The sequence below is a fragment of the Oryzias melastigma genome, linkage group LG12 (genome assembly GCF_002922805.2).
Source record: "Oryzias melastigma strain HK-1 linkage group LG12, ASM292280v2, whole genome shotgun sequence".
In the NCBI taxonomy this organism is placed as follows: domain Eukaryota; kingdom Metazoa; phylum Chordata; class Actinopteri; order Beloniformes; family Adrianichthyidae; genus Oryzias; species Oryzias melastigma.
The window spans coordinates 16,044,324-16,055,104 of NC_050523.1; the positions used below are offsets into that span (position 1 = coordinate 16,044,324).

Here is a 10,781-nt window from a genome sequence, read left to right on the forward strand (position 1 = left end):
CTGAGAAGGGCTGAAGTCAAAAGTCCCATCCTGACTCCAGGAGATGAATAAAACATGTTTTTAGGGGTTACTTTAAATTTATAAAACAAAATATATGTTTCAAGTATTTTAGTGTTAAAATAATTAGTAAAAATAAACCAATGCTAAATAAAAATGACGTTTTTATACTAATTTTAGGAAGGATTATTACATCTACCTGCCTTTGTGACATTATCAGTAATCTATACATGTATAAAAGTTTTAAAAATTAGCTTTTCTTACTTTTTTGTTGTATTTCCATCCTACATCACGAAAATGCTTCAGTTTTCCAGAACTAATGGAAGTGATTTCACTTTGGAAGCAATAATTTCTGGAAATGTTGATTCGAATCAAACTCAGATGACATAGACAACCGTGGCCGCTAGGGGGAGCTTTAATGGATCTGATTCTCATAGGTAAGTCAGTATAAGTCAGGAGGATGCTGCTGGTATTAAACCATTTGGTTGGTATACAGTCACAGTCAGGTGCATCAACCTGTGCTGTTACCTGTATTTGCTTGTAAAAATCCAATAAATCTAATTTAAACACAACCCAGGCTCCATTGAAACACATTTTCGTGAGTTTATAAACTCTTTTTATTTCCTCACTAACTTCTAAAAATCGGAAGAAGCCTCTCATGGTGGAAGGAGTGCGCGCTCTTCACGCAGCTGTTGCCCCAGTCTGTCAGCGGCGTTAAGGGCTGTTATTGCGGGGGTTTCTCATGTTAATGCCCACAGTTTGTAAAGTCCATCTCCGGCAGCGGGGTGACAACAGCACACATCAAACTCAAAGAGCTTTCATTCAGGAAATTTCCTTCCACTTGAAAAAAAAAACAAAAAAACTGTCAAGACTCGGAGCGCAGATGCGTAAAAGTTTGGATCAGAGTTGGAGCTGTGTGCGTGCGTACGTGGGAGAGTGGACTGGAAGGAAAGGGGGGTGATGGGGTTTTTGGAGTCAAGGTAGGGGGGTGGTTTAGTGTTGCCCATGCTGTCTCTCTCACTCTCTCACACACACACACGCACCATCAATCACACACACACACACAAACGGCGTAGACAGAGAAGTTGGATTTTTTACAACTTTTCTGTGGAAAGCGGGACTCCACGCTTCAGTTTTCTCACTTCCAACCTGAAAACACCACCACCCACCTCCCTCCCTCCTTTCTTTATACCTGTAGCGTGGACGGCGTGGACCTGTTGGATCGGCAACTTTTGGATCATTCTTGTCCATTCTCGTGGAAGGACGAGCGCGCACCCTGACCGGTGGTGAGGGGAGGATGTGACCCTGCGTAAATGCGCTGATCATCCGTCTGGATCACGCGTGGATCTGCAGCAGTCTGCAGCGCGCAGGAGGCTCCGGTCAACATGAGCATGTCCGGCGGTTTGTCGGATACTTGTCAGCTCATTTTACGCGACCGCGTGGAGTCCGTGCTGTGGAAGTGAGACCTGCCACCGCCGCCTGAGGGGGACGGGGACCGTTCTGGGAGGTGAAAGAGAAGCAGAGAAGCGCGCAGAGTTTTGCAGAGGGACACGATGAGGGGAAGTTTGGGAGCCTTCATCCAGTCCTGTCTGGTTCTGCTGGTCCGGACTGAGCAGTGGAGGCTGAAGGAACCCGCCAGCTGCGAGTTAAACACCAAAGTAAGACACTGCTGCTGCTGGGGGAGGTGTTGTCAGGAGTTTATTATTCGATCAAAGTTTTTTTTTTATTTTTTATTTTTTTTATTTCTTGTTTTTGGAGATAGTCTGAGGTGGAAAAATATCTATATTAGTTTTTATTTATCTTCCATTAAATTTGATGTTTTTTTTCATTCTGAATTATTAAATACACATAAAGTGTTTTTCTTTTCAGTTTTTTTTGTCCTCAAAGATCATTAGTAATATTACAAGTAATTTCTTATTTATTTATTTTTTAATGATAAGAAATACTGAAAGTAATTTCTTTGTTTTATTTCAGTCACATTTTATTTTTGTTTTTTCTGAATCATTAGACATATTTCTTTTTATTTTTTTATTCATTTTGTTGAATCATTTGATATTCATTTTTATTAATTTCCTATTTATTCTTCGCAATCATTAAAAATAATACATTTTTGGTTTATTTATTCATTTCTGAATCATTAGAAATATTTATTTGGGTTATTTTTTAAATAAATTTGATTCAATTTTAAATCTAGTTTTCTGAACCATTAGAAATACTAAAATAATTCATTAGCCTTTTCTTTTATTCATTTTAGAATAGATTTTCCAAAGCATAGGAAATACTCTTACTATTTTCTTTCTTCTGGTATTCTTTTGTTATTTTTTTTTACGTTTTTTTAATATATTTTTTTCATTAAAAACTAATCTAGTTTTCTGAAATACTAAAAGTATTTTTTTAATATTTGTTTTAATCATTTATTTTTCAGAATCATTAAAAAAAACTAAAGACCTATCTTGATTTTTTTATTAACCATATGAGAAGCAGTCTAAATCATCATATATATATATATATATATATATATATAGGCCTATAGCAGAAAAAATGACCAAATTCTAATGTGTATTGGTGAAATAAAGTATTTTTGTCTTCCTTAACATGAATTACCCACAATTCCTGGTCACAGACATATCTAGGGGCAGATATCAGTCGTCCGGGAGCAGAGCCCCCAGCAGTCTTGTGGAGTTGCTGTACTGTCTTGTTTGTTTGGCACCTGGGCTCTAAGTGGCCTGTTAATAAGTCATTATCAGTCTGTTAGCAGTCTAACACACAATCTCACACAGACAAAGGGCTGCTCGGTGTCAGACTGGCCCATTGACGGTTGTAAAGTAACTCTTTCCTTTCCCCTGAACGCCTCCCTTGTGTTTCAGACTTTGTTATATTTAACACCCTCCATTAAAGTGAGAAACAACAGATTGGAACAAACCGACTGCTGATATTTTCCCACTCGTCTCTGCAGAAAGTGTAGATTTAAACACGTAAATGGTTCCTAACAGAACTGTCAGGTCTTCCCAAACTCTTTTTGGTTTTTGTCTTGCAGCAAAGCGACCTCAACTCCTTTCTTTGGACAATCAGACGGGACCCCCCCTCATATTTCTATGGTACAATCCATGTTCCGTACACACGCGTTTGGGACTTCATCCCGGAAAATTCCAAGCAGGCCTTTCAGGAAAGCAACATTGTGTACTTTGAGCTGGATTTGACTGACCCGTACACCATCTCAGGGCTGACCAGCTGCCAGTTGCTTCCTCAGGGGGAGAACCTCCAGGATGTTCTGCCCAGAGACATCTACAGGAGACTCAAAAGACACCTCGAGTATGTGAAACTCATGATGCCCTCATGGATGACCCCGGACCAGAGAGGAAAGGGCCTGTACGCCGACTACCTCTTCAACGCCATTGCTGGGAACTGGGAGAGGAAGCGTCCCGTTTGGGTCATGCTGATGGTGAATTCACTCACGGAGGCGGACATCAAGACGCGAGGGGTGCCGGTGCTGGACCTGTACCTGGCTCAGGAAGCTGAGAGGATGAGGAAGAAAACCGGGGCGGTAGAGAGGGTGGAGGAGCAATGCCATCCACTCAATGGACTCAACTTTTCCCAGGTGAGTGGAGCTCGGAGCTTCAATTTTCATTCTCCACTCCATTGTCAAATGTTTGTGGTTTTATAAACAAAAAATCATGACATAAAAGCCAAGAAAGGAATCCAAAATGTCTACAGATGTGTTACGAATAGGAGGTTCAGAATTTTGGTGTTGCATTTTTAGAATTAAACCATAAAATCAATGTTTTAAACAATTGAAAAGATAAATATAGTTCAACCAACAGTCTACGTCAGAGATCATTCAGATCAAAGGAAAACACGTTTCTTGTTTGTGATGGTTGTCTGACTATTTGACTAAAGCAGATGCAAAAAAGAACATGTGGTCATTTGAATTCCTATGGTTATGTCTGTTTTGGCTTTGTGGTAGTTTGGTCGGCAGCTCTGATGTCATTGAAGCCGTTGCTGTAATTGGGTAAAAAATGGGAGACAAATGAGCCTGACAGTTGTCATAATGGACCCAGCACAGCTGTTCTAAAGGAAATGTGTCCATTGAAACAACATGCCCTAATTTCATGCAATTTTGGTCAAATATTAAAAACACAAGGCATTTCATATGACACAAACTTCATGGTAACTCATTTTTTTATTGATTTTTTTGAAAAGTGTAAAAATTAAATCCAGATTTACCGCATTTGTTATATTTCTGTACAGAGTGATTATAAAATGGTCCACTTTAATGTGTTTTGGACCTCCATCAGCTGTGTAAAAGCAAAGGTTTTAAACCATGTTTGTTGTGTTTCTAGCCACACTTTGATCCAAATTCCAAGCCTCGTTTTTCCAAAAGATTTGTTTGTCGTATCTACAGAGCTGCTCAAAGACATCATGAAGAAAATTTTTAAATTCTGTTTTTCTCTTCTATTATTCATTTCTCTAAAGATTTACTTTGTGCCTTAGTTTTATGAAAGATCTTCTTTTTACCACGCTTTATATTCTTTTGTGTTAGCACTGAAAGGGAGGAGAGTAATGGTCACTGAAGAGCGAAACAGCTGGTGTGGTGCATCCACCTGGAAATAATTGTCTGTATAGTGTGGGATGTTATCAACAGCGGCAAAGTTTTGATATCTAAGCAAGTTCTTTTAAAGGTTAGATGACCTGGTGTTTATATATATATATATATATATATATATATATATATATATATATATATATATATATATATATATACAGTATAGTTTGTATATATACAGTGTTCGCCCCAACCCCGCGGCGGAAGGATGTCCAAAAATACTTCTGATCATACTTTGTGAAGCATTTATTAAAGAACATTGGAGTATTTGCTCAACATACACTTTTGTTTTTGCTTATATATATATATATATATATATATATATATATATATATATATATATATATATATATATATATAAAGTAGGTATGTTCTTATAAGGTTTTGATCCCCCCGTCTAGTTTTGGCTTTACAGAGGCAATTTATGTTAAAGGACTATAAGTCGCACCGGAGTATAAGTCGCAGGGGCCAAAAAATGCATAATGAAGAAGAAAAAACCATACATAAGTCGCACTGGAGTATAAGTCGCATTTTTTTCAAGTAATTTATTTTACAAACTGGTTGAAAAAACGATATTACATCATCCTGGAAGGTAAGTTATAACATTCATAAGTGAATAGAAAACAGGCTGAATATGTGTCAACACATATTCACATATTAGCATCATGAAAAAAACGAAAAGGTGTAGCATTTATATAACATAACAGTTTTATTTAACTATAGCCTCAAGAACTCATCAACTTTGTATCTTTACTGTAATTAATTGCACACAATCTCACTCCATATCACTAAATCCCTTAAATTCTTCGTCCTCTGTGTCACGTCTGAATAACTAAAGTAAATAAAGTAATTGCATAGATCACCATAAGAGGGCACTCTAGACTTACGGTCCATATCTCATCTCATTAAAAATTCGTATATAAGTCGCACTGGAGTATAAGTCGCAGGGACATTCAATCTATGAAAAAAAACGCGACTTATAGTCCGGAAAATACGGTAGTTAGAATAGTGTTACAGAAATATTAAATAGTTGTCATGTATAAAAATGGTGTAAAGATCATCTGTGGAAGTTCATCATGAAAAGGAACTTCATAATCTGATCTTATTTGTTTTTAGCAATTAAAAAAAAAACAATTGTACATGATTTTTTATTCATTTTGCATTGTTAATTCATCATTATGCCAAGCTTTAAATCATTTCATTACATTTCTGAAGTTGGAGTATGTGGTCGTCACACAGAGAACAATGACTTCACTTACTTGGTTTTAAAAAGTTTTTTTTAAATAAGATATTTAGAATACTGTTATTTTACTGCAGTTTTTGTTCTATTTATCCAGCTGTTGAACTTCCTATGCTTTTTTTTTCTCCTCCGGGTCAGTGCCAGTTCTGCTGAGTTTGGAAGCCAACCAAAAGGAAAATTTTTTTTTTGGGCATTCCCTCCCTATTAAATCAAGTCTGGCACTAGTGTGAAAGTGTTGTAAAACCCCAGCCCCACTGAACACGGTTGTTCTCTGGTTGCGCAGCGGCACAGATTGTAAAGTGTAGTTTTATTAGGAACTATTGTAATCAGTAAGAACAGTTAAATGTGGTAGGGTCCAGGGGTGACCCAGAAGTGGCCTCCCATGCCTCAAACAACCAGTTTTTTTGTAAGTTTTCCCAAAACCCTTAGTGAAAAAGGGACAAACAGGAAGCAGACCAGTCTGCTATCTTTTTATGTCTTGTAAATTTAACCACATTACATAAAAACCATAAACTAGCCAATTTATATGGCACTATAATTTGTTTTCAGTAAAAAAAAGTGTAAATAAGTATGGCTTATTTACTACTGTTATGCCTTTATGAAGGGATTCAAATTTGTGAAAAACAGAGGTGACATATATTTATCAGTTGTTTCAGAGATAATTGTTCACACTTTATAATACGTTTCCAATAATTTTTTTCATAATTATTAACAATAGTTACGTAATGATTAGCTGATATTTATTAGGTTTTACGGCATTTATAAAGGATGAGATCAGGCTAAAACTCTTATGTAAAACCATATTTATCTTTTGTTTCTCCAAACAACTGTAGTGAGCTAATTAATGCATTAAATAATTATCTTTTTAATGCATATAAGTGTCTCTTGCATATTCATCAGTTAATAAATGCTAAATTATGCATTTACTAACCTTAATAAAGGTACTTTTATTATAAAGTGTTACGAGTTTAGACATAACTATAGACTCATTATCGTACTCATGGACAAATATTAGTGTTTGATGCTGTTTTAAGACCCAACTGTGTTGGTGAACGCTTCTCTGCCAAGAGACTCTGCTGTGGGACTTGATTCATAAATAATGTGCTGACTTCAGTATGTATGTATGTTCGCTCCAGCTGTTATCATGATAAAGGATGTATTACAGAAGTAAAGACCACACAGGCATGATGTTATAGTCGGCTCTTTTCCCATTCATTTGGACTTTTCCATCAACTCAGAACTGCAATCAGTTGTTGGACATGCTTCCTCATTCTAGTTAAATGTGATGATTTGCTGTTCCTGTGATGAACTGAGGGAATGCTTTTGTAAAAAATTCAAAAATTCTTACCCCATTGGCAGACATTATTTAAATAAGCAAAAACATGATCTTACCAAGAATTCCTTTTTTTATGAAAAATATTCTAGTCACTAAGACATACTTTCTCAAACTAAGATTATTTAGCTATTGAAAAACTTTCTTGATAAGATTATTTTTTCTTGTAAGACAGAAAACAGTCTTTTTACATTCTTAAGACTCAGTTTGTGCAGTTACTTCATTCTCATTTGTACTAATGTAGGTTTGATACCCAAAAACAAAAGGCTGTGGATTATTACAAATTTTGGTCAAACTTAGCATTTGATGAAATAACTTTACATATAGAAAGCAGATGATGCAGTGATTTTACATATATATTTTTTTCCATATACGTTTGGTTAAAAACTGTTGTGCTGTGAAGATGATACATGTCTGGAAATGTTCCTGCTCTTTGGAAATGACAAACTCCAGATGGAAAAATGGCAATAGTCGGCCTTTCACCCTCTTTTTTTGATTTTCCAGAGGTAAGTTAAGTGGAGAAAAGGGCGGTGTTAATAATCAGCTGTACAAACATTCAGCTGCTTGCTTCCCAACGTCTTTCGCTATTAAAGAAAAATGGATCCTAATTACCCGAGTCTGAAATCAGCAGAAAAAGGAACCTTGTTCGTCAGACGCGCTCACCGAGTCTCCTTGCCTACCTGTCTGTTTCTGTGGGCCCTACAGTGACCTTTAAGAGTATTACAAACATGTCCCAGAGCAGCGGTCACTATGAAATCATGTTGAATATTACTGAGGAATTTATGCTCATGTTGGTGGGGTGTTAGAGGGATTACCCTTAAACCTTTAGCCTAACACTCAGAAGCCTGAAGTGCCTCTGGTTTAAAGAAATCTTTGTTAAACCCTCAAAAAAAACCACCCAACTTCCTTAATGATAGCATGTTTGAAAGAAATGGTTTTTGGTCCAGTCCTTAATTTGAAACAAAGTCAAGTATTTATTTTTATTTATTTATTTTTGTTTTACCAAAGAACTAGGTCATTAACACACTAGGATAAAAATTCTAAATCAATTTTATTTTTCTTATTGGCAATCTTTAACATTATTCCGCATTTTTTCAATGTTATTTGGAACTTGGGCTGCACAAGATTAGTCGGCTAATCAACTGTTAAAATAGTCGACGACTAATTTAATAGCCAATTAGTCATTACTTTATATTATATGGAGTCAGAGTGTTATAGTGTAAAAAGTTACAATGGCATTATGGACTATTTTGGCATTTATTATGGCTTTTTAGGCTAACTAAAAAGCCATAATAAAACCAAAAAACCAAACTATGCTACATGCTAGCTATTTTGGCTGATTACGTTTTTTTTCTTTTGTTTTTTATTCTATTTTGTAGTTTAGTTAATATTTCAGCTACTTGCTAACTTTTTTGGTTAATTTGGGATTTTTTCCATTTTTAGGCTATTTTGGAGATTAGCTAGTACTGGGTATTTCATCTACATGCTAACTGTTTTGGCTAATTTAGGCTTTTTTCAGTTTTTTAGGCTATTTTGGAGTTTAGTTGATATTTTAGCTGGCTATTAGCTTCATCGATTTCACCGGTCAACCTCAGCATTTTTAGCTATCAGCACTAGCATCTTCAGCTTACAGCATTCACACTAGCATTATTTCAGGTAATGCTATATGTCTAGTTTTTAGTGTGTTTAAAGCTAAAAAAAGACAAGATTAGTCGACTAATTCGGAGAATTAGTCTGTTAGCCCCTAAATGAACATTCTTGAACAATGTTTAAAAAGTTTTTCTTGATTTTGTTTAAATAGTTTTGCTTATAAGCTACATACACACCAATCATTTGAAGTGCATTCAAAAATGTGCTTTTAACTCATGGTGTTCATTCACACTGGAGAAGCAGGGAGGGGCTTCTTCTTCATTTCTTTTTATATTGTTTACCAGTGAATGTCCATCACCTACAGTTGGAAGAAGCTTGATGCAAAATGTCAAAGCGGTGCAATCTTGCAATTTTGAAATAATACGGAAATCGCTTGGTTTAGTACTAGCAATACCGGATAAGGTTTACTATCATGTCAGGAGAGTGCCCTTGGTTGATTTTTATTTGGCTCAACTATTTACCTGAATCTGACTCAGCAAACCCTATAAAATATTGTTTTTGTTGCATTGGGCACTGCTTCTGCATTTTTTGCTTAACACTGAAAAAGTTCTGCATAAAAACGCATTTGCTGCCATGAATGCACTGCCTGAGTGTCCCCTCTGTGTTTCAGTTGCAGGGTGCAGCAAATGGATCTCAATTTAAGAACAAAAAGTGACCCCCTAATACTGCTGTTAAATGCAATGCAGTTGAAAATGTGGGTAACCTTTGTGCTGGTGCTCTAAATATAGAAGTTAGCCACACTGGTAAAACTGGTGCCAAAAGTTAGTCTAGAGCTCAAATAAAACTGAGTCTGAACTGATGGTCTGATGTGGTTCAATCTGTGAAGATCTTTTCACACACCAAAATAAACCAATGTAAGAGCTTAACAAATTAGAAGAAAACAAAAGTGTCATCAATCAAAAAGTCCAAAAAAACCAAATTAAGTCTAATTCTGTTTACCTTGTTACCCCTTTTGACTGATGCTATAACCCTCTTTTATTTGTTGTAGCTCTGTGTTTTACAAATTACATTTTTCTTTGTGACCCCACATTTTTTGTGATATTACAAGTTGTTTTCAAGATAAAAAACATTTGCTCTTTTGAAAAATCAAAATAAAAGCTTTGTTGCATTTTTATGATAGAAATGTATATATTTCTTCCAAACAAAGAAGACCTCGTGTATTGTCTGCGTTTTATTCGCACAAAGCTATGCTGACACCATCCTCTGCAACACATGTTCAAGCATCGAATGAAAAGTTTATTTAAATCCATATATGTTTTGGGCGTGTTTCCTAATCGTTTCAATTAGTTCCAATTACCATTTTGGGGCTCTACAAGCAACACGCGCAGCCATACTTGTATGGAACTAGGTCGATCTTTGACCACTTATTCAGATTTAGTAGTGATAAATGAGTGACATATCCTTTAATCCATGGAAATGCCAGTTTGAAGTTGATCATGGAGGACAAATTAACAGTTTGGACGGAATTCTATGAAACAGAGATTTTAATGTGTCGGAATAGAGGTGTGAAACAAAAGTCTGAAACAAGATTCACAGGATTTGCACCTCTTTGACATTTCGCACCCAAAAAAAAAACAAAAAAGGAAAAAAAGAAGTCTGTGTTAACATCTATTCTGAAAGTGTGTTTAAGAACTAACTAAACATGCGATCTTGAACCTCTGTTTACTGTGTCTCACATGATGAGAATGTACTAGTATTAGTGTTTTCAAGTGAAGTCTGTGATGCTGCTGTCATGTCCTTAAAGACCCATTCTGTTTTAGTGTTTTTAGTATCTTCTTGCAGTATTTTTCTCATAGTGAAAATGCAGTTTAAGAAAGAGGATATTGTGACTTCAAAAATACGCTGGGCAGGCCACAAGCTCTCTGCTCCGCTCCATTCTAATGCATACCAGTACGTTTTCCTTTTCCTTGTTGAGCTGGCATCTCAAACTGTATGGCTGGATAGCTGCAGTATTGCTC

General features: G+C 36.0%; 1 protein-coding gene across 1 annotated transcript in view; it reads left to right on the forward strand.

Moving 5' to 3' along the window:
• Positions 1-209: 209 nt before the first annotated feature.
• Positions 210-10,781, forward strand: part of trabd2a (TraB domain containing 2A) — a 77,973-nt gene continuing 67,401 nt past the window's right edge. Inside the window, exons 1-2 of the mRNA XM_036214510.1 lie at positions 210-1,655; positions 3,035-3,595. Of these exons, the coding sequence (XP_036070403.1) occupies positions 1,551-1,655; positions 3,035-3,595 (666 nt within the window). The 5' untranslated portion in view covers positions 210-1,550. The remainder of the gene's footprint in view (positions 1,656-3,034; positions 3,596-10,781) is intronic.